The sequence below is a fragment of the Nomascus leucogenys genome, chromosome 24 (genome assembly GCF_006542625.1).
Source record: "Nomascus leucogenys isolate Asia chromosome 24, Asia_NLE_v1, whole genome shotgun sequence".
In the NCBI taxonomy this organism is placed as follows: Eukaryota; Metazoa; Chordata; class Mammalia; order Primates; family Hylobatidae; genus Nomascus; species Nomascus leucogenys.
This window is the reverse complement of record NC_044404.1, coordinates 26,939,331-26,965,744: the sequence shown is the minus strand read 5'-3', so window position 1 is coordinate 26,965,744 and position 26,414 is coordinate 26,939,331. Positions and strand designations below refer to the sequence as shown.

The following is a 26,414-nucleotide window of genomic DNA, read 5'->3' as shown; positions in this document are numbered from 1 at the left end:
GCCCATTCCCACCCTCTGTGTGCCAGGCACCGTGCTGAGCCCTTCGGCATGGATTATCTCATTTAAGTCCTCATGGCTGCCTTAGGAGGTGCTTATTATTCTCATTTTCCAGGGGAGACACAGGCCCAAAGAAGTTAAATAACCTGTTGGAGTATGAACCAGTTTGTGGTTGAACCAGGTCTTTCTGACTCCAGGGCCTAAGCTCTTGGTTTTGCTAGGTTATATGCTCCCTCCTTGACTTGACTTGCTTTTTGTTTTTTGAGAGACAGGGTCTTGCCCTGTCTTCTAGGCTGGTGAAATGGTACGGTCATAACTCACTGCAGCCTCAAATACCTGGGCCTGAGATCCTCTTGCCTCAGCCTTCCGAGTGGCTAGGACTACAGGCATGCACCACCACACCTGGCTAATTTTTTAAATTTTTTGTGGAGATGGGGTTTGACCATGTTGCCCAGGCTGGTCTCGAACTCTTGGCCTCAAAAGATCCTCCTGCCTCGGCCTCCCAAAGTGCTGAGATTACAGACCTGAGCCAACAAGCCTGGCCCTTCACTTGCATTTTGATGTGATCTTGGGCAAATTACTTATACTCTCTGTGCCTCAGTTCCCTCTTCACAGACCATATCATCTGTGAGGGGCCTTTCAGCTCTCGTGTTGGCTATATCTTAAGTTAGAATTCGGTTTGTGCACAGTTTTTGGGCAGAGATTATGGAAAGGGGCCTTGTCTCCAAAACATCTAGAAGGTGATAAGTAAAATAAGTTGGCCACTTGCTTGCTGTGTGACCTTAAGCAAATGCTATACCTCTGTGGCCCTCACCTTTTTTTTTTTTTTTTTTTTTGAGACGGAGTCTTGCTGTGTCTCCCAGACAGGAGTGCAGTGATGCAATCTCAGCTCACTGCAACCTCCGCCTCCCAGGTTCAAGCAATTCTCCTGCCTCAGTCTCCCAAGTAGCTGGGATTACAGGCGTGTGTCACCATGCCCAGCTAATTTTTGTGTTTTTAGTAGAGACTGGGTTTCGCCATGTTGGCCAGGCTAATCTCGAACTCCTGACCTCAGGTGATCCGCCCACCTCAGCCTGGGATTACAGGCGTGAGCCGCCGCGCCCAGCCGGCCTCACCTTTGATAGCTGCAAAGTGGCAGAGGATTAGTGCTTTCCTCCAGGGTCTGCACGTGGTGGCACCATATACACCTGCACATGCCCTTGCTCCCAGCTGGTTTCCTTGGGAAACAGATGTGTGCGTGTGCATGCTCACGTTGTGTTGTGAGAACACTCCCACCCCCTCCTGAGCTGTCCCCCTCAGAGCAGCTGCACACACACGAAAGCTCAAGGGCACATGTGCGTGCCCAGGCCATGACTCCCTCCTCTGCAGCCCCAGCCTTCAGGAAGCAGCACCTCAGAGTAGAGACAGACTGTGGTGTTCAGCTGCTGGCAGCCTTGGCTTCCTGTTCCTCCCCCGCCTCCTCATGGGGCTGGGTAGAATAGCAGCCTGACCTGAGCAGGCAGCCCTCCGTCCTGGCCTCCTCTAGCAGTAGCTCTTGCCCAGGGTTACCACATGAGCCTCAGTTTCCCCATCTGTGACACACGGATTGCAGTACTCAGCCCGTCATCCTCCCAGGCTTCTTACAGGGTTACTTACATTAGTGAGTCATACTAATGTCTGTGAAGCCAGTGGGTGCCAAAGATAAAGCCCTCTCCAGTGGGATCTGGGTGTTGGGGTTCAGGTGAGCACTGCTGTGGAGCTTGGGGCATGGTTGCATCAAGCCGGTAACAGACCCAGCCATTTGTGGACCCACGGTCGTGTCTCCCAAAGGCAGTGGCAGCGGTGGTAGTGATTGCTGGTGTTCACTGGGTGCTTCCTGTCTGAATGTGTATTGCCTCATTTTTATTTATTTATTTAGGGACAGAGTCTCCTGTCACACAGACAGTGTCGCCCAGGAGTGCAGTGGCACAATCTAGCTCATTGCACCCTCAAACTCCTCAAATGATCCTCCCCTCTTAGCCTCCCGAGTAGCTGGGACTGTAGGTGCTGGCCATCACACCCAGCTAATTTATTTATTTGTTTATTTATTTTGTAAATATGGGGTCTCATTATGTTGCCTGGGCTGGTCTCAAGCTCCCGGGCACAAGCGATGCTCCCTCCTTGGCCTCCCAAAGTGCTGAGATTACAGGTGTGAGCCACTGTGCCTGGCCTGTATTGCTTCATTTAATCTATACAGTAACTCCATGAGGTTGACACGGTTATATTCCAATTTCTTTGAGATGAGGAAACTGAGGAACCGAGAGGTTACATAAGCCTGATACATGATACAGCTGAGGTTCAAATCCGTGGTCTGAGTCCAAAGCCCAAGTGCTTACTAGTGTGTTACTCTGCTTCTCTATAGTTCCAGGGGTAATAGCACCAGGCCAGAAAGGAGGACTTTCCCCTCTGTGCCCACTCCATGGGCCCATGTGGTAGACCATGCGGACCCATGAATCCCCTCAGGCCAGGAATGAGTTTAGGTAGCCCACGGCTGAACACACACCTGCTAAGAGGCTCTCTGCCGCTGGGGCCCTGTCCTATCCCCCAGACGGCTGGGGCCAGGCAGCACCAGGCCTGGCCAGTGCTCTGCATCTCCCCTTGCTGCCTGGCCCAAGTCAGGTCTTTCTGGAGCTCTCGGCGTGAGTATGAGTGCCCCATTTCCCAGAGAGTAAAGCCAGAGGCTGACCCTGAGCTGCCTGGTCTCAGGTCTGTGCCCTAGACAGGTCACTCCTCACAGTCCATTCCTCCTGCTCCAGGTCCTGGGGGCTTCGGGGGGTTCCCTGTCATGGATCCTCAAGTCCTTCCCTCCCTTCCCCCAGGCCTGGAAACTCCCTGCTCCTTCCTGGCAGAGCTGTCTAGGACAGACTTGAGTAAGCCAGGCAGCTCAGGGACCTAGCAGTAGGAGGGGTAGACCCTCAAAGCTGAGCCTCCTGGGGAGGCCTCAGCCATGGCTGTCAGGGAACAAGTTCTGGGCCCAGTTCTTCTGCTTCTGGGCTGGGGGCCCCCTGGCATGTTGTTTTACCACTGTGAGCCTCGGTTTAGCAAAGGAGCATCCTTGACCCACCTGCCTCACATGGTTGTTGAGTGTCGATTCAGATAAAGACCATCAAAGGGCTTTACAGTGTATGAAGTGCCACTTAAACGTCTGATGGTAGTGTTGCAATGACCATCTATTGCCCAGTCCAGGAGACAGGGACGCCTTAGCCTCTGATTCCATAGCATCTGAACTTGGCTGTTCATTGCAACCCCTGGGGTGCTTGTTACATAGAGAATTCTTGGCCCTATCCCAGAGAGTCCAAGTCCAGTATGGCCTGAACATGTGTATTTTCAGAAAGCTCCAGAGGTTAAGAAATCACATTCTAGTTCATTGTGTGAACGTCCCTTTTTTGTGCTGAAGGAGGGACTGAAACCCAGTGATGGGCATGACATGCCCAAGGTCAGGCAATGAGAGGCAGACTTGATAGCACCAGGCGTGGCTAACACTGCATCAGGTAAGGCTCCGAGCACTGGATTCACTGATTTAGTCCTCACAGCAGTCCTAAGATTTGGCATTCTTATCCTCATTTTATAGACGGGAAAACTGAAACACAGGGAGATGAATTTGCTTCCTGTACACAGCTCAGGAGTGGCAGAGCCAGGATTCCAGTCCAGGCAGTTTGGCTTCAGGGTCTTCACAGAGCTTCCCAGGGCCCACCCTTCACCAGTGTGGCACGTGGCCGGCCCAGAGCAAGCCCCTCAGCCCCAGGCTGAGGTTTTGAGCACCTGCTTGGCTCTAGGGTTTCTCTGCTACCGTGTGGCCTCTTCTTGTGGCCATGGTTAACGGAGGGGACTGGATCGCCCTGGGTGGACCCCAGGGAGCCGTGGGGCCAGGGCCCTCTCCTCCCACCCACCAGCCTGCACATCCTCCTCAGGTCCTGTATCACCTGTTTGAGGAGTTTGCCAACTACGAACACGTGGGCATCGTGGACATCTTCCTCGGCTTCCTGAGCTTCTTCGTGGTGGCCCTGGGCGGGGTGTTTGTGGGCGTGGTCTACGGGGTCATCGCAGCCTTCACCTCCCGATTTACCTCCCACATCCGCGTCATCGAGCCGCTCTTCGTCTTCCTCTACAGCTACATGGCCTACTTGTCAGCCGAGCTCTTCCACCTGTCAGGCATCATGGCGTGAGTCTGCGTGCAGCAGGCAGTGGGCTTGGCAGGGTGGGGGTGGGGGCTGCCAGCTTGGATTCCCCAAGCTCGTAGGGTCACGGAGCTCCCAGGGCCCAGCCTTGAGCTCCAGGGATGAGACATGAGCTCCAGGCTCCAGACCTGCTTGGTAGCCATTTAAATGGCCAAGGGCATCAGTGGCTTCCTAGAAGAGGAGCCCTTCTGCAGCGCCCCCTGGGGTCCAGGAATCTGGAGAGGGCATTTCAGGCTATGAGCAGATGATGCAAGAGTGACCTGCATGAGGGCAAGCCCAGGGTATAGGAGAGCAGAGCCTTCGAAGCCACTAAGCTTCAGGTTGAAGAAAGCCACAGCCCTGCTACTTCATTGTCTCGAAGGGAGTCCCCTCAGCAGCCCCAGTAGGAGGCTCACCAGGCCTGAGTCCTGGCGGTCCTGAGGTCTCCGCCGGGTCTGGAAATGGGGAGAATGGGCTGTGGAGAGGCAGTGAGGGGTGAAGGTGTTCCAGTGCTGAGGCAGGGCAGAACTGGGGTTCAGGGCCCCTGGCTCCCAGGAGCAGAGCCTGGGTGTGAGCACTGGGCTGGGAGGACTCCGAGCTCCAAGCAGCTGCTTGGAACACAGCTCCCTGTGGAGACCCCTGTGTAATGGCAGATGCCACCCTTGAGGGGAATGAACCCAGAAGACCATGGGTCTGTGTCATTGACTCCTGTTGGGTCAAGAGGCAGTGTGGCATTGGGGCAAAGGTGCAGGCTTTGGAGTTGGGCACAGTGTGGTTTGTGTGTCTTGGCTTTGCTGCCCCGCAGGCAGCATGACGGGACAGGTGACTATTTCTCTTAGCATAAGATCTCTCATTTTTTTTATTTGAGACGGGGTCCCACTCTGCAGCCTCCCCCGTCTGGGTTCGAGATTCTCCCACCTCAGCCTCTCAATTAGGTGGGATTACAGGTGCCCACCACCGCACCTGGCTAATTTTTGTATTTTTAGAAGATACTGGGTTTCACCACATTGGCCAAGCTGGTCTCGAACTCCTGGCCTCAAGTGATCCACCTTTGTCGGTCTCCCAAAGTACTGGGATTACAGGCGTGAGCCACTGTGCCCAGCCAAGATCACTCATTTTAAAAATGGAGGAATAGGGCCGGGCACGGTGGCTCACGCCTGTAATCCCAGCACTTTGGGAGGCTGAGGCAGGTGGATCACAAGGTCAGGAGTTCAAGACCAGCGTGGCCAAGATGGTGAAACCCCGTCTCTACTAAAAATACAAAAAAATTAGCCAGGCATGGTGGTGGGCGCGTGTAATCCCAGCCACTCGGGAGGCTGAGGCAGAGAATTGCTTAAACCCGGGAGGCGGAGGTTGCAGTGAGCCGACATCGCGCTACTGCACTCCAGCCTGGGCGACAGAGTGAGACTCGTCTCAAAAAAAAAAGAAAAAAAAAATAGAGGAATACACCGTGTCTGTAGGGTTGATGCGAGCATGAGTGGCAACAGGGTGTAAAGCACGCAGCGGGCCCCTGGCCCATAGAGGAGCTTGGAACACGGGCAGCTGGGTCGTGGCCCCATTGCCCCTGGCAGTGGAGGGGCTCGGGCAGGTGCAGCTCAACACGGAGCCCTGACCCCGCTCTTTCCTGCTCCAGGCTCATAGCCTCGGGGGTGGTGATGCGCCCCTATGTGGAGGCCAACATCTCCCACAAGTCCCACACCACCATCAAATACTTCCTGAAGATGTGGAGCAGCGTCAGCGAGACCCTCATCTTCATCTTCCTCGGCGTCTCCACGGTGGCCGGCTCCCACCACTGGAACTGGACCTTCGTCATCAGCACCCTGCTCTTCTGCCTCATCGCCCGCGTGCTGGGTGAGGGCCAGGGCTGGGGCGGGGTGGGGGGTGTGGTGAGGGGTGGGGGGCTGTGGTGCTGTGTGTGTGTGTGTGTGCATATTGCATGTGTGGTGTGTGTGTGTGTGTGTGTGTGCATATTGCATGTGTGGTGTGTGTGTGTGTGCATATTGCATGTGTGGTGTGTGTGTGTGTGTGTGTATGGTGTGTGTGTAGTGTGTGGAGGGCTTGGGGGCGTGTGTGTGTAGTATGTTGTGTGGAGGGCTTTGTATATGTGTGTGTGTTGTGTGGAGGGGTTGGGCTGTGGTGCAGTGTGTGTATAGTTGTGTGGAGGGACTGGGTGTGTGTGTAGGGGTTGGGTGTGTGTGGAGGCGCTGGGTGTGTGTGTAGTGTTGTGTGAAGGGGCTTTGTGTGTGTATGTGTGTAGGGGCTGGGTGTGTGTGTGAAGGGGCTGGGTGTGTGTGTGAGGGGCTGGGTGTGTGTGGAGGGGCTGGGTGTGGGGAGGTGGGGGTGGAGGGGCTGGGTGTGTGTGTGTGGAGATGGGTGTGTGTGTGTGGAGATGGGTGTGTGTATGGAGGGGCTGTGTGTGTGTGCGTGTGGATGGAGCTGTGTGTGTGTGTGTGGAGGGGCTGGGTGTATGCGTGTGGAGGGGCTGGGTGTGTGTGCGTGTGGATGGAGCTGTGTGTGTGTGTGGATGGGGCTGTGTGTGTGTGTGTGGATGGGGCTGGGTGTATGCGTGTGGAGGGGCTGGGTGTATGCATGTGGATGGGGCTGGGTGTGTGTGTGGAGGGGCTGGGTGTGTGTGTGTGTGTGTGTGTGTGTGTGTGGAGGGCTGGGTGTGTGTGTGGATGAGGCTGGATGTGTGTGTGTGGATGGGGCTGGGTGTGTGTGTGTGGAGGGGCTGGGTGTGTGTGTGTGTGTAGGGGCTGGGTGTGTGTGTGTGTGTAGGGGCTGGGTGTGGGTGTGTGTGGAGGGGCTGGGTGTGGGTGTGTGTGTGTGGAGGGGCTGGGTGTGTGTGTGTGTGGAGGGGCTGGGTGTGTGTGTGTGTGTGGAGGGGCTGGGTGTGTGTGTGTGTGTGTGGAGGGGCTGGGTGTGTGTGTGTGTGTGGAGGGGCTGGGTGTGTGTGTGTGTGGAGGGGCTGTGTGTGTGTGTGTGGAGGGGCTGGGTGTGTGTGTGTGTGTGGAGGGGCTGTGTGTGTGGAGGGGCTGGGTGTGTTTGTGGAGGGGCTGTGTGTGTGGAGGGGCTGGGTGTGTGGGTGGGTGTGTGTGTGTGTGTGGAGGGGCTGGGGGTGTGTGTGTGGGTGTGTATGTGTGGAGGGGCTGGGTGTGTGTGTGTGGAGGGGCTGGGTGTGTGTGGGGGGGGTGTGTGTGGAGGGGCTGTGTGTGTGTGTGTGTGGAGGGGCTGTGTGTGTGTGGAGGGGCTGGGTGTGTGTATGTGGAGGGGCTGTGTGTGTGTGTGTGTGGAGGGGCTGGGGGTGTGTGTGTGGGTGTGTGTGTGTGGAGGGGCTGGGTGTGTGGGTGTGTGTGTGTGTGTGTGTGTGGAGGGGCTGGGGGTGTGTGTGTGGGTGTGTGTGTGTGGAGGGGCTGGGTGTGTGGGGGGGTGTGTGGGGGGTGTGTGTGTGGAGGGGCTGGGTGTGTGTGTGTGTGGGGGGTGTGGAGGGGCTGGGTGTGTGTGTGGGGGGGGTGTGTGGTGTGTGGAGGGGCTGGGTGTATGTGTGTGTGTGGAGGGGCTGGGTGTGTGTGTGGGGGGGTGTGTGTGTGTGGAGGGGCTGGGGGTGTGTGTGTGTGTGGAGGGGCTGGGGGTGTGTGTGTGATGAAGTTTGTGGGTGCAGGCTTCCTGCCTGCTCCCAGTACAGCTGGACAGGAGGGACTTCCCTTTTCCATGATGGGCCCTTCAGCAGGAAGAAGCCTGTGTCACAGCAAGGCTGTGGTCTCTGGAGACAGAGTTAGGCTGTGTCAAAGTGAGGGGGCCCTGAGACTCTGAGCCTGTGGCTGTCCTGATGAGGGGCCTGAGGCCCACAGAACCCAGGTCTGTGACTCTGAGCTGAGTGCTCTCTGCACCGTCTCAAGACAGGTGACGTGAGCACGTGCCGAATCGCGTGCAGAGCCACGTGCAGTCCTCCAAACCTATGCAGCAGGCCGGGGCACACGTGGGGAGCAGGCCCCAGGTGCATGGGTTCCACTCACATGTGCCCCACATGCCTCACCCCAGCGTCTCAGTCGCCTCCTCCCTGGATCTCTCGCTTCCTCTCTGAGGGTTAGGCCCGTGCCCCCAAGCCTGGCAGGACCTCACATTTATTTGGTGCACTTTTGAAATCCCCTTTGTTCCTGAGCCTCATCCTCCAGGGATTCTAGTTCTGTGGGTGGAGGTTGGGCCCAGCCCTCTGCATTTTTTAAGCTTTATTATGGAAAATTTCAAGTACTTAGAAAAGTAGAGAGAATAGGATCATGACCCCCCACGTACCCATCACGTTTAACAAGTGTTGACCTGTGACCCATCTTGTTTGATCTTTTCTCCCTCTTCCTGCCCCCAGCCCTCCAGCCACTGGAGGCCTCCATGGTGTCTCTAAAGCACATCCAGGTTGGGGAAGTCCCTTAAGGATCCACCCAGCTCTTGGATTGAGGGGTTCAGGGCACTCTGGGCTGAGGGATCCAGGAATTGAGTGAGCGGGGTGGGTTTAGTAATGGAGACTTCCTGGATGCACAGAGAAATCACTGATGTAGAAGCCAGGAGGGACTGGGGACAGCCCGACCTGACCCTCATCACCCCCTGCCCTCCCCTGCAGGGGTGCTGGGCCTGACCTGGTTCATCAACAAATTCCGTATCGTGAAGCTGACCCCCAAGGACCAGTTCATCATCGCCTATGGGGGCCTGCGAGGGGCCATCGCCTTCTCTCTGGGCTACCTCCTGGACAAGAAGCACTTCCCCATGTGTGACCTCTTCCTCACTGCCATCATCACCGTCATCTTCTTCACCGTCTTTGTGCAGGTGCTGGGCCAGGGCAGGGCAGGCCCTTGCCTTGGGGACCCTCACGCTGTTCCCGTGGAAAGAGAGGAAAGCGTGTGATTTGAAATGCGATTCTAGTCCCAGCTCCACCACTAACTTGCTGTGTGACCTTGGGCAAGCCACTCCCCCTTTCTGGGCCTCAGTTCCTTCAATCGCGAAGTGAGAATTGTGATGAGTCATTGCAGAGTGACTGATCAGAATGTAAAGGAACCAGAATGCTGCCCAACTTAATTTGGAACTCATAGAGCATTAAGAGAAGTGGGTACTGGCCGGGCACGGTGACACATGCCTGTAATCCCAGCACTTTGGGAGGCTGAGGGGGGTGGATCACCTGAGGTCAGGAGTTTGAGACCAGCCTGACCAACATGGTGAAACCCCATTTCTACTAAAAATACAAAATTAGTGGGCATGGTGATGCATGCCTGTAATCCCAGCTACTTGGGAGGCTGAGGCAGGAGAATCACTTGAACCCGGGAGGTGGAGGTTGCAGTGAGCTGAGATCGTGCCATTGCACTCCAGCCTGGGCAACAAGAGTGAAATTCCATCTCAAAAAAAAAAAAAAAAGAAGTGGGTACAGTCAACAGGCCCAAGATCTCTCTTTGCTACTAACTCATTGTAGGGCTTTAGCAAGAGATTTCATATCTTAGGGTCTCAGTTTCTGCATCTGTAAAATGGGAATAATATCACAGCCTGGGGAACTGGAAAGGGCCATGAGCCAGGCAGCAGGAGGCCTGGAGTCAGCCCTAGCTCTGTGTTGGTGTCCGTTTGACCCTAAGAAAGACCCCCACCCTTCTCTGGGTCTCAGTTCCCATCTGTAAAGTGAGGGAACCAGGCGAGATGATTCCCAAGAATCCTTCCAGCCTGCTGCTCAGTGATTTCTGTGCATTTAAACGGCTCACGCTTAGCTGAGAGCCACTCTCCTGCCTAAGGTCCCCAAGGAAGCCCAGCCTGTGATGGTGCAAATTGCTGTGCCTTACCTGACTTTGCCTGACCTTGGGCAAATGAAAAACACTCTGTCTGAGCCTCCATTTCTTTACCATCCCTTCTGTCTTTTCTGGGCACTGATACTCAAAAAGCCCTAGATGGGGTACATCTCTGCATTCTCTTGAGAAAAAAAAATAGGGGAAACCTGGGGCTGGGCTTATTTTCTGTCCTTTAAAGGGAGAGGGGACCCTGGTGCAGTGGCTCACGCCTATGATCCCAGGACTTTGAGAGGCTGAGGCGGGAGGATCCCTTGAGCCCAGGAGTTCAAGAGCAGCCTAGGCAACATGGCAAGACCTTGTCTCTACAAAAAATAAAAAAAAATTAGTAGGTATGGTAGTACACACCTGTAGTCCCAGCTACTTGGGAAGCTGAGGTGGGAGGATAGCTTGAGCCCAGGAGATTGAGGCAGCTGTGAGCTGTGATTGAGCCACTGCGCTCCTCCAGCCTGTGTGACAGAGTGAGACTCTGTCTCGAGTTAAGAAAAAGGAGAGAGGCTGGGCGTGGTGGCTCACGCTTGTAATCCCAGCACTTTGGGAGGCCGAGGCAGGCGGATCGCCTGAGGTCAGGAGTTCGAGACCAGCCTGGCCAACATGGTGAAACCCTGTCTCTACTAAAAATACAAAAATTAGCTGAGCATGGTGGCGGGTGCCTGTAATCCCAGCTATTCGGGAGGCTGAGGCAGGAGAATCACTTGAACCCGGTAGGTGGAGGTTGCAGTGAGCTGAAATCACGCCACTGCACTCCAGCCTAGGTGACAGAGCAAGACTCCATCTCAAAAAAAAAAAAGAAAAAGAGGAGGAGGCTGCCACTTTTGTCCTCTTGCCCTGCTTCCATCTTCAAAATGTTTTTTTTACCTTGATTTTGCAGTTGTATGTGCTAGTGATTTTCCAAGCCCATTTTCATTGAAGGCAGCATTGGGGAGGGGGCCTCCCTCCAGAGCCAGCCTGCCTGGGTTTGAATCGTGGCTTTACTGCTTCTGTGGGATCTTAGCAAGCTGCTTAACCTCTCTGAGCCTCAGTTTCTGCGTCTGTTAAATAGCGACAATGGAAGGACCTTCCTCTTTGTGTTGTGGGTATTGGAGAGCTGATGCTAGAACACTTCCAAGCACATGTGTTGGTCACACGGCAGGTGTGCAGTTCCATCCGCCGCTGCTGTTGCTACTCGGTCCTCCTCGCAGTCCTGGTGGGGAGGCAGTGCAGAGGCAGCTTTCCCTGTGTGTGGGGCCTGACGTCCGTGGGGTTGCAGAGCAAGTCTGTGGTGCAGTCCACATCCGAACCCAGGCTGTCTGCTGCCTGGCCCAGGCCAGATGACCAGTGTGGGGGGCATTTGGCGGTCACACCTCTGACCGTGTCTCCAGGAAGAAGCAGGCCTTAAGGACCTGTCTTTAGATGAGCGCTGGGAGGTGGGAGAGTTCTCACACCCTTGGGTCCTGGGAGAGAGCAGAGCAGAGAAGGCATCCTAGCCTTGGGGGCCTGGGGTGAGGGAGGGAGGCTCTGCGGCCTCCCTGCCTGGGTAGCAGAACTGGAGTGCATGACACCTGCCTGCCCCCCAGGGCATGACCATTCGGCCCCTGGTAGACCTGTTGGCTGTGAAGAAAAAGCAAGAGACGAAGCGCTCCATCAACGAAGAGATCCACACACAGGTACTGGAGTGCGGGCTGGGCCCTCGGTTGCAGAAGGAGGAACCAGGGAGATAGGGAGCAGCTGGGCCTCAAGTCCCTGCCCCCCATCAGCCCCTTCTCCCTGTGCCGGTGCCCAGGGGCTCCCTCTGCCCCAGGAGGCCGCCAGGGTCTAGCCATAGGAAGGTGTGGTGTGAGCAGCTGGGAGCCTGAGGAGGGGGCATCATGCCATCTCTGCCTCCATTTGAAACCTATCCCAGGCATGGGTCCCAGGTGGGATTAGAGAAGGGGGCTCAGCTGGACACAGGCAAGGCTTGGAGATACCCAGAGTCAGGGCCACTGGGTTCGATGAGTGGAGTGTGGGCGCCACCTCCTGGCTGCTCGTGGAACCACAGGGCCGGACCCAGCAGGGCTGCCCCTACAGGAGGGAGTGGGGCTAGTCAGAGGTCTTGGTAGGGAAGGCGCCCCACAGCGAGGCTTGACCTGGCCCTGGGCCCCTTTCAGTTCCTGGACCACCTTCTGACAGGCATCGAGGACATCTGTGGCCACTACGGTCACCACCACTGGAAGGACAAGTAGGTGGCAGGCCTGGTGGGCAGGCAGGGAGGGGCAGGTAAGGGTCTCCTGGGCCTGGGCATCTCCCCACTCCTGGAAGCTGGCTCCATCCGTCTCCCTCCTCCTCCCACCAGGCTCAACCGGTTTAATAAGAAATATGTGAAGAAGTGTCTGATAGCCGGCGAGCGCTCCAAGGAGCCCCAGCTCATCGCCTTCTACCACAAGATGGAGATGAAGCAGGCCATCGAGCTGGTGGAGAGCGGGGGCATGGGCAAGATCCCCTCTGCCGTCTCCACCGTCTCCATGCAGTGAGTGCCAGGGCAACCAGGCAGCTTCTGCTCCCACACACCGGCCCCTCAAGCCCAGCTGGAGGTGGCCACCCGGGGGCGGGGCCCTCTGTCGTCCTGTTGGGGCAGACAAGAGAGCTGTGGGCTCGCACCAAGGACCTGAGGCTTTGGTGCCCACCTGGGTCATCCCTAGGGTGACTTCCTTCTGGCCAAACCTGGGAGGCACCAGGATCCCAAGAATCTTGGGGACCTAACCTATGCCCTATTGCCCCAGGAACATCCACCCCAAGTCCCTGCCTTCCGAGCGTATCCTGCCAGCACTGTCCAAGGACAAGGAGGAGGAGATCCGCAAAATCCTGAGGAACAACTTGCAGAAGACCAGGCAGCGGGTGAGGGACCTGCTCCCCAGCCCGACCCCAGGGTACAGGAGCCTTCAGCCCCTCTCCACCGCAGCCCTGCCCTGCCCGTGCCCCTCGGCACCCACCCCGGGACTGGCCCGCCCTCCGGCACTGCCCCCACCCCTCCATGAGCAGAGACTTCCGGGGCCTGCACTGCCCTGACGCTGTCCCTCCCACAGCTGCGGTCCTACAACAGACACACGCTGGTGGCAGACCCCTACGAGGAAGCCTGGAACCAGATGCTTCTCCGGAGGCAGAAGGCCCGGCAGCTGGAGCAGAAGGTAGCCTCTGCCTTTCTCTGGGAATCTGTATCCCACCCCACTCGCCCAAGCCCCACCACAGCCTCTGAGGAAATGTAACCATTCTAGGAACAGGGTTTGGCTTTCGAGGGGCTTGTTGGCAGTGTAAGGGCATGGAGAGCCATGAAGAGTTCTAAGCCAGGGATTGGCGTGGGGGTGTGGGACGTGTCCTGGGTTAGGGCAGTGGCAGGGGACAGAGGAATGGGTGGATTTAAGGCTGGGCAGTGTGGGTGTGTTCAGGGAGGCTGTGACAGGAGCCTGGGATGAGCCCTCAGGAGCTCCTGAAGGGCCAGTACGGGCGCCCACACAGGCACGAGGGAGGGGGAGCGAGCACTCCGCATATACGGAAGGTGGGATGTGCACTGGCTGGGTTCTGTCCTGAGGGGCTCCGTCTGCCCAGCTGCCTGTGCTCACCCCGTCTGTCCTCTCTGTCAGATCAACAACTACCTGACAGTGCCAGCCCACAAGCTGGACTCGCCCACCATGTCTCGGGCCCGCATCGGCTCAGGTAAGGGCCTGGCGAGGGGCCTCAGGACGGGGCGCTCTGAGCCGCCATCTCCTGCCACCATCTCCTGCAGATAGGGCTCCACAGGAACAGGCCTCAGCCACTGGGAGGACAGGCCTGGCCCTCGCTGACCTCAGGGGCCCCTCCCAAGCCATGAGCTGCTTCTAGGTCAGGGGCCATCCCTAGGGAGAGAGACGTTCCGGGTGAGGGCTGTGTGGGGAGCTGGGAGAGCCACGGTGCCTGGCAGGAAGGCAGGGTATCTGCCCCATCAAGACCCCCAGCACGTGTGGGGAACGTGAGGGCAGGGCCCCAGGGCAGACTGTGACTCGGGGAGGAGCCCCAGGTCTTGGCCTGTGGAGGGACACCTCTGGGAGCCCCTGTCAGAGGAGAGGGCCACAGTCTGAGGAAGAGAAGCTGTGGGGTGGAGGGTGGCAGAGGCCCGCTTCTGAGGCCTGTCGGGACGGGGACGGCTGTGCTCTTGAGAAGGCCTGCAGGAGGCGCTGATGCAGCCGAGTGGCACGTGCTGGGCCGGGCTCCAGAGCGGAACCCAGCTTGTGCCTTGCTCTTGGTCCCCAGACCCACTGGCCTATGAGCCGAAAGAGGACCTGCCTGTGATCACCATCGACCCGGCTTCCCCGCAGTCACCCGAGTCTGTGGACCTGGTGAACGAGGAGCTGAAGGGCAAAGTCTTGGGGTTGAGCCGGGATCCTGCAAAGGTGGCCGAGGAGGACGAGGACGACGATGGGGGCATCATGATGAGGAGCAAGGAGACTTCGTCCCCAGGAACCGACGATGTCTTCACCCCCGCGCCCAGTGACAGCCCCAGCTCCCAGAGGATACAGCGCTGCCTCAGCGACCCAGGCCCCCACCCTGAGCCTGGGGAGGGAGAACCGTTCATCCCCAAGGGGCAGTAGCACCAGGGCCAGCAGGCAGCGCCCGTCCCCTCACAGACTCTCCCACCAGAGCGGGGGCTGCTGGGGGCTCCCCTTGCCCTTCCTGACCCGGATTGGCCCTGCCCCTCCCCCTACCGCATGGCAGCTGGGCCCACAGCCCCCACCCCAGCACAGCTCCTCCCCCGCCGCCTCCTGGGAAGCATCCTCCCCACCAGAGCTGCCTCCCCAATCCATTTGGCAGAACTGCTGGGGCTGGTGAGGCCGCCCCTGCCCCTCCCTAGATCCAGGCTTCTCCCAGACCTGGACTAGGGCCTCGGAGGCTCCTCCCTCTGCCTCAGCCTCCTCCTCCTCATTCAGACCAATCTTAGTTTCTAACCAAAGAGTCTCTGGCTCAGCTGTGGTCCCACCCAGGAAGGGAGGGAGCTGAGGCCTCCCTCGAGCAGGCCCTGCTTTATCAGGGGACACACCAGGGGTACCAGGCACATGGCTGGGGGAGGGGCTGCTGACCCACCAAGGTCTCATAGTCCTCCTGCCAGCTCTGTCACCCTGGCTACCACCCAACCTGTCCTTACTCAGAGCTGCGGGCTGAGGGCATCTCTGAGCGTCTCTGCCTGGAGCAGGGGTGGTTTCTACGATGACAGTGACGTGACTCAGAGCTTTTCGAACTATGCTCCCACAGGGACCAGTGGGCCCCTCAGGGGATGCTGCTAGGGGAAGGACTGGCCGTGGCTCCAGAATGTGCTGCCTTTTAAAGTTTCGTTTGTTCACACTTCTATATATAATTGTTTGCACAGAGGGCACTCCTGTTTTTAAAACATTTTGAAAACTCCTGGCTGAACAGTGCTCTGCCTCTAACTCCCTCCTCACACTCCAGGAATTACCCTTCCTCATTTGTGCCTGTCTGTCCAACCCCCTCCCCCACGTTTCTCTGCCTGCTGGGCTCTTAACTGTTGCTCGAAGACTGTGACATCAGAAGTAACTCCCACTCCTAATCAAGAGTCTCTCCAGCCTCACAGATGCTGGCCTCTTGGCACCTGCCTAGCTCTTGGGCCTGACCTCCAGTCCTGCTGGCCTGCTGTTACTTCCCCCACCCTGGGTTTGTCCCCTGGAACCTTTCCCTTGTGTGTACCACACCCTACCTGCTGTGGAGCCCATTGTGGAGGTGGTGGGAGGGGAGAAGGCCTCCCCTGAGGATCTCCTGTCCCCCAGGGCTGGTGGGTTGGGCAGAATCCTGGGCCCCCAGAGACCTTTGCTCACACACACTCCTTCCCCTTGTCCCTGGGGCACTCCCTCAGGATTGTGCAATAGAGTGTCCCTCTTTGCAGGGGACTGGGCCATGGGTCCTCGGCCCATCTGTCCATCCTCCTCTCCATGCAAGTGCTGTTTGGGCAGGAGTCACCATGCAAGGGTGACGTCGACAACCACGTACCAAGCCACCGCAGCTGCTGCCACTCTGCCGCCTGTACAGAAGAAACTGAATCTTTTTCATACTCTAATAAATCAACGTGAGTTTTTAATAGAGTCAAGGGCTGCTTCCTGGGGACGAGGGTCTTTAGGAGGGAGGGTGGCCTGAGGGCCTGAAGTACTTCGTTCAAAGGCTGGCACAGAAACACTTCATGGCTGTCAGCTGCTGGGGTGGTTGTTCCCACATGCCAGGCACTGAGATACCACAACAAGCTGAGCAGGACGTGCCCTGCCCCACGGGGGAGAGCGGCACTAACCAGTGCCCAGTGTTTGTGCAAGAGGTGAATAAGAAGCAGAGGGGAGGGAGGGGACGGCAAGGAGAACCCTCCTGAGTCCTGAGTGAGTGAGATCCCAGGAGGGGACTGAAGAAGGAGCTGGGGGCTTCCGGGTGGAAAAGGACCCAGAAAGTTCCCAAACGTTGTAACTGGGAGCTGTGCCCACGAACGCTGGGCCCTGAGAAAAGGCCAGGTGGCTGGGTCAGAGTGACAGGGGAGGCAAGGATGGGGCTGCATGTTCCACGGTTAAGATTTTGCTCTTTTTTTTTTTTTTTTTTTTTTTCTGTTGAGACGGAGTCTCGCTCTGTCACCCAGGCTGGAGTGCAGTGGCGCAATCTCGGCTCACTGCAAGCTCCGCCTCCCAGGTTCACGCCATTCTCCCGCCTCAGCCTCTCCGAGTAGCTGGGACTACAGGCGCCCGCCACCACGCCCAGCTAATTTTTTTGTATTTTTAGTAGAGACAGGGTTTCACCGTGCTCTCGATCTCCTGACCTCGTGATCTGCCCGCCTCGGCCTCCCAAAGTGCTGGGATTATAAGCATGAGCCACCGTGCCCGGCCTAAGATTTTGCTCTTAACCGTGGGAAGACCAAAAGGGCAGTGGGAAGTCACTGAAGCCCTCAAGTTCTCACCTGTAAAGTGGGGACAGTGACCCCTGCATGAGATAAGCTCAGGTGTGTACAGACTGAGCATCCCTAATCAGAAAACCCAACACAACGCCAGAATGGAGAATGCAGACCTGACCTCATGAGACAGGTTGCAGTCAAGACTTTGCTTCATGTGCAATATTTAAAATATATAAAATTGGGCAGGGCGCGGTGGCTCACGCCTGTAATCCCAGTACTTTGGGAGGCCAAGCTGGGTGGATCACCTGAGGTCAGGAGTTCGAGACCAGCCTGGCCAACATGGCAAAACCCCATCTCTACTAAAAATACGAAAATTAGCTGGGCATGGTGATGTATGCATGTAATCCCAGCTACTCGGGAGGCTGAGGCAGGAGAGTCACTTGAACCCAGGAGGCGGAGGTTGCAGTGAGCTGAGATCTAACCACTGCACTCCAGCCTGGGCAACAGAGCAAGACTCTGTCTCAAAAAAAATAAAATATATAACATTAATTTCAGGCTATGGATAGAAACTGTATATGAAACATAAATGAATTTCGTGTTTAGACTTGGATTCTATCCCCAAGATATCTCATTATGTATGTGCAAATATTCCAAAATCTGAAACACTTCTGCTTTCAAGCATTTGGGGTAAGGATTGCTCAATCCCTAGTGGGCTCGGTTCAGCAGAGGTTGGAGCCCCGAGGTGCATTTCCTGGATCCAACCACCAGAGGGCAGTGGGGCCTTGGCGCGCACCCCTGGGCACCCTTCGAACCTGGGCTGTCCAGGAAAGCATCTCCTTTGCCCAGTCTGGGACCTGAGAATGGAGCTGGTTTGACTCACAAAATCTGAAGTGGTTAGTGCCAAGAGGATTACAGGGTTATTATTAAAGGATTATTCTTGTATCCATCGGTTCCCTAGCAGGAAATGGATGTTACAGCCATCCCTCCATATTTTCCGGGGATTGGTTCCAGGACCCACATGGAAACCAAAATCCTTGCATGCTCAGGTTCCTGATGTAAAATGGTGTAGTGCTGTTGGCCCTTCATAGATTCTGCATCCATGGATTCAACCAACTGCAAATTGAGACTATTTGGGGGAAAAAAATTCAAATAATAAAGTGTAACAGCTATTTACATAGTATTTACATTGTAATCTAAAGATGATTTAACCTATATGGGAGAATGGCTGGGCACAACGGTTCACGCCTGTAATCCCAGCACTTTGGGAGGCCGAGGCGGGCAGATCATTTGCGGACAGGAGTTTGAGACCAGCCTGACCAACATGGTGAAACCCCGTCTCTACTAAAAATAAGAAAATTAGCTGGATGTGGTGGTGCATGCTTGTAGTCCCAGCTACTAGGGAGGCTGAGGCAGGAGAATCACTTGAATCCGGGAGGTGGACTTTCCAGTGAGCCAAGATTGTGCCACTGCACTCCAGCCTGGGTGACAAAAAAGGTATATGGGAGAATGTATGTAGGTTATAGACAAATACTACCTTATTTTATATAAGGGACTTGAGTTTCCTTGGATTTTGGTACCTGGGAGGTATCATGGATACCAAGAGATGGATGCATTTGCATATAACCAACACTCATCTTCCCATATACTTTAAATCATCCGTAGACTACCTATAATACCTAATACAATGTAAATGCTGTGTAAGTAGTTGTCAGCTGGGTACGGTAGCCCACTCCTATAATCTTGGCACTTTGGGAGGTGGAGATGGGCGGATCACTTGAGCCTAGGAATTCAAGACCAGCCTGTGCAACATGGTGAAACCCCATCTCTACAAAAAATACAAAAATTGGCCAGGCATGGTCGTGCACCGGTCCAGCTACTTGGGAGGCTGAGGTGGAAGGACTGCTTGAGCCCAGGAGGTCGAGGCTGCAGTGAGCCACGTTCATGCCACTGCACTCTAGCCTGGGCAACAGAGCAAGACCCTGTCTAAAAAAAAAAAAAAAAAAGTTGTTATACTGGTTTTAAAGTTGTATTTTGATTGTGTTGTTATTTTTTGTTTACTCATTTTTATGTTTTCAATTTGTGCTAGGTTGAAACTGAGGCTGCAGAACCCGAGGGTACAGAGGCCGACTGTATATTCAAAGGGGTACCAAGAGCCTTCAACTAAGGGATTAATTAAAGGTGTGGGTGGGGTCGTGGGAACCTACCAGGGATGGGACCCAGCAGGGCTCACACTACAGGAAGCCATTACAACCCATAGACCTGAAAGGGCAAGAGGAGGAAGCTCTCATCATGGGAGGGGGCTGCCCAGCTAGAACTGTGGCCATGCTTAGAACAGCCCCTGCCAGAGGAGGACCCGGGGAGGTTGGGGGTGGACAGTTTTCATCCTGATGGTGCCTCCCACTGGCCAGTCCCAGCTGAAAGCCTGAAAGGAAGGCAGCCAGAGCAGGTCGGCCCTTCGTCGAATGGGGTGTGTGGATGTGGAAGGGAAACAGGAGGTCCAAGCAGGGCTATTCCTTTTACCCCTCAGCACCCACTCTTGTCCTTTGGGTGAAAAACTTGTGTCCCTATTGCTTAATGGTTGCAGAATTGCTGTTTGGGATGATGAAAAAGTTTGGGAAATAGGTTGTGGTGATGATTGTACAATATTGTGAATGTACTAGATACCACTGAAGTGTTTGCTTTAAAACGGTTAGTTTTAGGCCGGGCGCGGTGGCTCACGCTTGTAATCCCAGCACGTTGGGAGGCCGAGGCAGGCGGATCACGAGGTCAGGAGATCGAGACCACGATGAAACCCCGTCTCTACTAAAAATACAAAAAATTAGCCGGGCGTGGTGGTGGGCGCCTGTAGTCCCAGCTACTCGGAGAGGCTGAGGCAGGAGAATGGCGTGAACCCGGGAGGCGGAGCTTGCAGTGAGCCGAGATCGGGCCACTGCACTCCAGCCTGGGTGACAGAGCAAGACTCCGTCTCAAAAAAAAGGTTAGTTTTATGTTATGTGAATTTCATCTTTTTTTAATGGAAGGAACAATCTCGTCAACACCATCAACCTTGTCAGATTCACCCTGTTCTTATTAACCTTCAGTCATATTCACCTGGAGCACCTAACTTAACACATTAGTCATCAACAGGGCTTTTTTTTTTTTTTTTTTTTGAGACGGAGTCTTGCTGTGTTGCCCAGGCAGGAGTGCAGTGGCGTGATCTCAGCTCACTGCAAGCTCTGCCTCCCGGGTTCACGCCATTCTCCTGCCTCAGCCTCCCAAGTAGCTGGGACTACAGGCGCCCGCCACCACGCCCGGCTGACTTTTTGTGTTTTTAGTAGAGACGGGGTTCCACCGTGTTAGCCGTGTCAGGATGGTCTCGATCTCCTGACCTCTCGATCTGCCCGCCTCGGCCTCCCAAAGCACTGAGATTACAGGCATGAGCCACCATGCAACCGGGCTCTTTAAATAAGACAACGGGGCATGCAAATAACAGAAAATTGCTACAGCCCCCACTTTGGCAGCTGGTCACCAGGCCCAAGTTAGCAATCACAGCATCCTTCCTCCACCCCCACTTTCCTCTAACCGTGTACAGCACTGTGGCTGACTGGGGTTTTTATAGGTGGGGTGTCCTAAACCTTTACTCTTGTGCAATGCAGCCTCTTCTGGTCTTATGTTTGTTGGACTGTCACATTTCCCCTTCACTGTCAATACTGGAAGGGGGACTGGGGGGACTGAGGCACCTGGTGAATCCCCTCTTTTCTGTCATTGTCGTCTGCCCTCCCCACATTGTGTAGCAGGAACTTACTTTCCTTCTGGCAATCCTAGCTGATCACCCTGTCAGGTACAGAACAGTTGACCCTCTTCTCTGCCTTTTAGTTAAGCAACATACAGACCTCAAAATGACCAGGGGAGAACATTCTACTTCCAATTCTTTTTTTTTTTTTTGAGACAAGAATCTCGCTCTGTCACCCAGGCTGGAGTGCAGTGGCACGATCTCGGCTCACTGCAACCTCTGCCTCCTGGGTTCAAGTGATACTCGTGCCCCAGCCTCCCGAGTAGCTGGGATTACAGGCCTGCACCACCATGCCCGACTAATTTTTGTATTGTTAGTAGGGATGGAGTTTCACCATGTTGGCCAGGCTGGTCTTAAACTCCTGACCTCAAGTGACCCACCCGCCTCGGCCTCCCGAAATGCTGGGATTACAGGTGTGAGCCACCACGCCCAGCCGCTCTACTTCCAATTCTAAAGGAGTCATATCCACATTCCCTGGAGGGAGTGTTCCTCCTTTAAGCATTAAGTTCGCCCACTGAACACAAAATTGAGGGGATAGGAAGCCCAAACTCCTCCAGTAGGTAATTGAGAATAGTGGTGAGAAAAGCTACTCCTATCTCCATTCCTTGGTCCCTGGGCCTGTGTATTTCAGCTGTCAAAGAGGTAGGACCATATATTAGCCACTGATTTCAAGTGTGTGCTGCCTCCTACCCATCAACAGCTCAGCTGCGGGGGTTGTCTCTCCCCTGGCACCGTAACTATTCTGCCCAGTCAGCTTCTTCTGGTTGCAGGGCCTGTTTTAAGACCAGTGTGTTCTGAGCTGGGCGCAGTGTCTCACGCCTGTAATCCCAGCACTTTAGGCGGTCGAGGTGGGCAGATCACTTGAAGTCAGGAGTTCGAGACCAGCCTAGCCAACATGGTGAAACCCTGTTTCTAACAAAAATACAAAAATTAGCCGGGCGTGGTGGCAGGCACCTATAATCCCAGCTACTCAGGAAGCTGAGGCAGGAGAATTGCTGGAACCAGGGAGCAGGAGGTGACAGTGAGCTGAGATCACGCCACTGCACTCCAGCCTGGGCGACAGAGTGAGATTCCGAAAAAAAAAAGAAAAAAAAAAAAAAAAAAGGAAAGAAAGAAAAAAGAGAAGAAAAGAATAAAGAAAGACTGCTCTTTTCATGACAGGGGTCGGTGTAGTCAATCTGCCAGTGGGTGACTACCTTGCCCCCTTAAGTGAGTCTCACCATTTTTGGTCTCAGGAGTCTTTTACAGTCTTAGAAACTTAGAATCTTTGAGGATCCCAGTGGGTTCTTTTTTTTTTATGTGAGTTAGATCTATCAATTTTCCTGAATTAGAAATTAAAATTGTATTAATTAAAAACTAATAAGCCCATTCCATGTTAATATAAATATAAAATTTTTAATGAAAAATAACTTTTTCAAAACAAAAATTGTTAGAATGGCATTTGACATTTTGGCAGATCTCTAGAGCTGGCTTAATAGAAGATAGCAACATTCTCAGATCTTCAGCATTTGATCTGTTGTGTACTTGTCATGTAGCCTATGGGAAATTCCACTCCATTAGACTCAATGACAGTGAAGAGGGCAAATAATGTCTTAGTATTCATATGAAAATAGATTTGACCTCACAGAATTCCTGCAGGGGTCTTGGGGACCCCCAGCGAATGGTGCCATGTAGGAAACTCAGCTTGGTCTTTGCTGTTGGACAGCTTGGCACTGAACAACGCCATTGCCGTGTCAGATTTGGTGAGGGAAATGTGTTGAGTCTATGTGTATTAGTTTTCTGTGGCTGCTGTAACAAATTATCACAAGCTTAGTAGCTTGAAACACTATTTTCTTACAGCTCTAAAAGTCTGAAATGCATTTCCCTAGACTGAAATCAAGGTGTCAGCAAGTCTGCCCTCCTTTCTGGAGGTTCTGAAGAGAATCTTGTCTTGCCATTGCCAGTTTCTAGACGCCCCCTACCATCTTGAAAGCCGGTAACATCTGGTTGGGTGTTTCTCACATCACATCACTCTGCCCAACTCTTCTGGATTTAAAGACTTCTTCCGGCCAGGTGCGGTGGCTCACGCTTGTAATCCCAGCACTTTGGGAGGCCGAGGAGGGCAGATCACCTGAGGTTGGGAGTTTGAGACCAGCCTGACCAACATGGAGAAACCCCGTATCTACTAAAAATACAAAATTATGCCTGTAATCTCAGCTACTCGGGAGGCTGAGGCAGGAGAATCGCTTGAACCTGGGAGGTAGAGGTTGTGGTGAGCTGAGATCGTGCCCTTGCACTCCAGCCTGGGCAACAAGAGCAAAACTCTGTCTCAAAAAAAAAAAAAGACTTCTTCCACATTGTGATTACATTAGGCCAACCCAGATAATTCAGGGTAACCTCCAACCCCACCTTTTTTAAGATGGTCTCTCTCTGTTGCCCGAGCTGGAGTGCAGTGGCACAGTCGTAGCTCACTGCAGCTTCCATCTCCCAGGCTCAAGCGATCCTCCTGGGTCAGCCTCCCAAGTAGCTGGGACTACAGGTGCACACCACCACACCCAGCTAATTTTTTTTTTTTATTAAGTAGTAGAGATGAGATCTTCCTGTGTTGTCCAGGCTGGTCTCGGCCCCCTGAGTTCAAGCGATCCTCCTGCCTCGGCCTCCAAAAGTGCTGGGACTACAGATGGGAGCCACCGCACCCAGCCGTAATCGCCCTATTTTTAAGGTCAGCTGATTAGCAACCTTATTCCATCTTCTGCCTTAATTCACCCTTTGCAGCTGGGCACAGTGGCTCACGCCTGTAATCCCAGCACTTTGGGAGGCTGAGGTGGGTGGATCTCTTGAGGTCAGGAGTTCGAAACCAGCCTGGCCAACATGGGGAAACCCCATCTCTACTAAAAATACAAAAACTAATCGGGCATGGTGGGTATCTGTAGTACCAAGCTACTCGGGAGGCTGAGGCAGAAGAATCTTGAACCCGGGAAGCAGAGGTTGCAGTGAGCTGAGATCGCACCACTGCACTCCAGCCTGAGTGAGAGAGCAAGACACTGTCTCAGAATAAAAAATCACCCTTTGCCATGTACCATGCAACATATTTAGTTCTGAGGATTAGAACATGGACATTTTTGGAGTGCTGTTACTCTGCCTACCACACCACACATAGCCAGCCATCCCTGCCACCCCAGCATGTATATAGGCCCATTAAGCAAGAACCAGGGTAGCTGGGAATCGAAGTTGCCATCTACAGGGCGGGTCACCTTGTCCACCTGATTACTGAGGGCTTCTCTACAATAGATGCCCTCTCAGGGTACTTGCGTGTGTTAAAATTAGCTTCACCACCTATGCCCATTTCAAGCAGCCCATCCATAGTTCTCTCCCTTACACCTGCTCATCACCAATCTCTCAGTCTTGTGATTTGTAAGCCCCCAACCAGCCCCTAACTTGTTAGCCACTGCTCATGAGTCAGTGTGGATCTGCCCCTCAGGTCATCTTTCCTTCCGTGCAAGTGGATAATCCACACAGTCAGAGGTTCTGCCTGCTGGGACAGAACCGTCATCGCTGTCCTGCAGGGACACCCTGAGTGTGGCTATAATGCAGTAGCTGTCTCTTCGTAGTTGTGCTGAGTACCATGCAGACTCATTTAGAAATCAGGTCTGTGCTTTTTCCTCTGTGTTAACTGGTCATAGCAACTTCACCAAGTGTGGGTAGAGAGAGAAACAGTGAGGCAGTAAGGGTGGGTACCCAGGGAATTTGAACCACCTGCTCATGCAACTTCTTTGTACCTTGTGGACTTGCTCAGACCCGATCTTACATATACTATTCAGTAATAGAATTGCCATTCCTAGTGCTGGCAACTGGTTGACAGAGGGGGAGGAGAGAAAAATAACAGAACACTTCCATGCATGTCCAATCTTACAATCAGGTGGATCAGATCACATCTACTTCTGGTGGTGTGGGTCACTTGGTGTCCCACAGTCAGGCATTACACCTTCACCGTGTCCAGTTGTGAACCAGGAGCTGTTTTTTTATTTTTTTGAGACAGAGTCTCACTCTGTCACCCAGGCTGGAGTGCAATGGCGTGATCTTGGCTCACTGCAACCTCCGCCACCTGGGTTCAAGCGATTCTCCCGCCTCAACCTCCCGAGTAGCTGGGACTACAGGCACCCACCATCATGCCCGGCTAATTTTTGTATTTTTAGTAGACACGGGGTTTCACCACATTGGCCAGGTTGGTCTTGAACTGCTGATCTCAGGTGATCTACCCACCTCGACTTCCAAAGTGCTGGGATTTCAGGTGTGAGCCACTGCATCTGGCCGGGAACTGTTTTTTTGTTTTGTTTTGAGACAGAGTCTCGCTCTGTCACCCAGGCTGGAGTGCAGTGGCACTATCTTGGCTCACTGCAAGCTCCACCTCCCGGGTTCACGCCATTCTCCTGCCTCAGCCTCCCAAGTAGCTGGGACTACAGGTGCCCGCCACCACGCCCGGCTAATTTTTTGTATTTTTAGTAGAGACAGGGTTTCATCATGTTAACCAAGATGGTCTTGATCTCCTGACCTTGTGATCCGCCCACCTTGGCCTCCCAAAGTGCTGGGATTACAGGCGTGAGCCACCATGCCCGGCCTAATCTTATATTTTGTCTTCCTTAATCTACCACCCTTGGATGCAACCCAGACTCCTGCCAATACAAATTGTCAAGGTTCTGCAACTCCTTTAATGTATAAACTATCTCCTCCTGGGATACACCTTGTCCTTTTCTTGGCTGGGCTCTATGGGGATATAATTCTCATTATAGGCCTGGAGGAAACAAGAGGTGATGGGAGTGGATCCTGGGGTGCATCTTCCCTGGTGAGGCAGCCGCCTCAAGTGAAGTCACTGAAAGAGTTCTGTGCTGGGAAAGACCAGTTTTCTCAGACTGAAGACAAGGGGTGCTGCCTTTACCAACAGGAAAGATTCAGGAGGTGCTGGTGTTCAAAGTTCTATCCAAATGTCCCCATCTTGGGATCTGTTCCTTCTTAACCAGTGCCCTTCCCTTAGCAGAAGAGACTGAGCGAGGTTGTGCATTTAATTGGCTCTGCAACTCTGTGATCCTCACAGTCAGAGCCTGAGCTTGGTTCTCAGCCACATCTGCCCTGTGGCTGGCAGAGATCAAAGATACTTTCAGAGCCACCCTGGGGCCTTTCGGAATCTCCAGCCTTGCACTGAGTCGGGAATTCAAGGTTTGCAATCTGTTCCTTTGTGTGTGTTTCTAGGGCAGTCAAATGTACAGTCAGAAGCCCATGCCACAGTCTTTGTCACTATTTGTTAGTCATTATTGTCATCATATTGACCAAATGCCATAGCCACTTGATCTCCCAACATCAAGCCACCACTGGTCATAAAGTAACTAACTGTGATGCCACTGCGTGCCATAGATGACCATTGTCCATTACCCCATGTCGAGGAGGTTATTCACGCACTAATCAAGAAGCGTGAGCAACCCAACCCCAGCATCCCTTCCAAGGATCTGTCTCCCAGAGCTATTCTGGTACCAATTATTGCAGCAATCAGGGCCCTGGGTGGAAACAGATGGCACATTCAAAGGGGTATTGTGGGTTTGATGAAGGGACTCTTACAAAGTGCTGGGCAGAGTTAAAGGAACCAAGAAAGGCTGGTGAAGCCTGCAGGGTCTGCAGCAGCAGGAAGCTCTTACCAGCCGGAGAGCAGGGAAGGTCCTGGAATCTGGTGAGAGCTGGAGCCTGGGGAGAGGTCAGCCTCTAGGCCCAGCACAGAATGGAGAAAGGTGAAGAGAGCACCTGGACTGGCAGGAGGAACATAT

General features: G+C 54.2%; 1 protein-coding gene across 2 annotated transcripts in view; it reads left to right on the top strand.

Moving 5' to 3' along the window:
* Positions 1-19,571, top strand: part of SLC9A1 (solute carrier family 9 member A1) — a 60,532-nt gene extending 40,961 nt beyond the window's left edge. Inside the window, exons 3-13 of one of the 2 annotated variants that reach the window (XR_004028425.1) lie at positions 3,927-4,177; positions 5,806-6,023; positions 8,788-8,990; positions 11,545-11,634; positions 12,115-12,185; positions 12,300-12,473; positions 12,727-12,841; positions 13,030-13,131; positions 13,585-13,657; positions 14,231-16,052; positions 18,937-19,571. Coding sequence is in view for 1 of the 2 variants with exons in the window: in XM_003271670.4 (XP_003271718.2) it covers positions 3,927-4,177; positions 5,806-6,023; positions 8,788-8,990; positions 11,545-11,634; positions 12,115-12,185; positions 12,300-12,473; positions 12,727-12,841; positions 13,030-13,131; positions 13,585-13,657; positions 14,231-14,568 (1,635 nt within the window). In the remaining variant the exon portion in view is untranslated. Of the gene's footprint in view, positions 1-3,926; positions 4,178-5,805; positions 6,024-8,787; positions 8,991-11,544; positions 11,635-12,114; positions 12,186-12,299; positions 12,474-12,726; positions 12,842-13,029; positions 13,132-13,584; positions 13,658-14,230; positions 16,069-18,936 lie in introns of those variants that run through there. The other variant, XM_003271670.4, reaches the window with a different exon arrangement.
* The last annotated feature ends 6,843 nt before the right edge of the window (positions 19,572-26,414 follow it).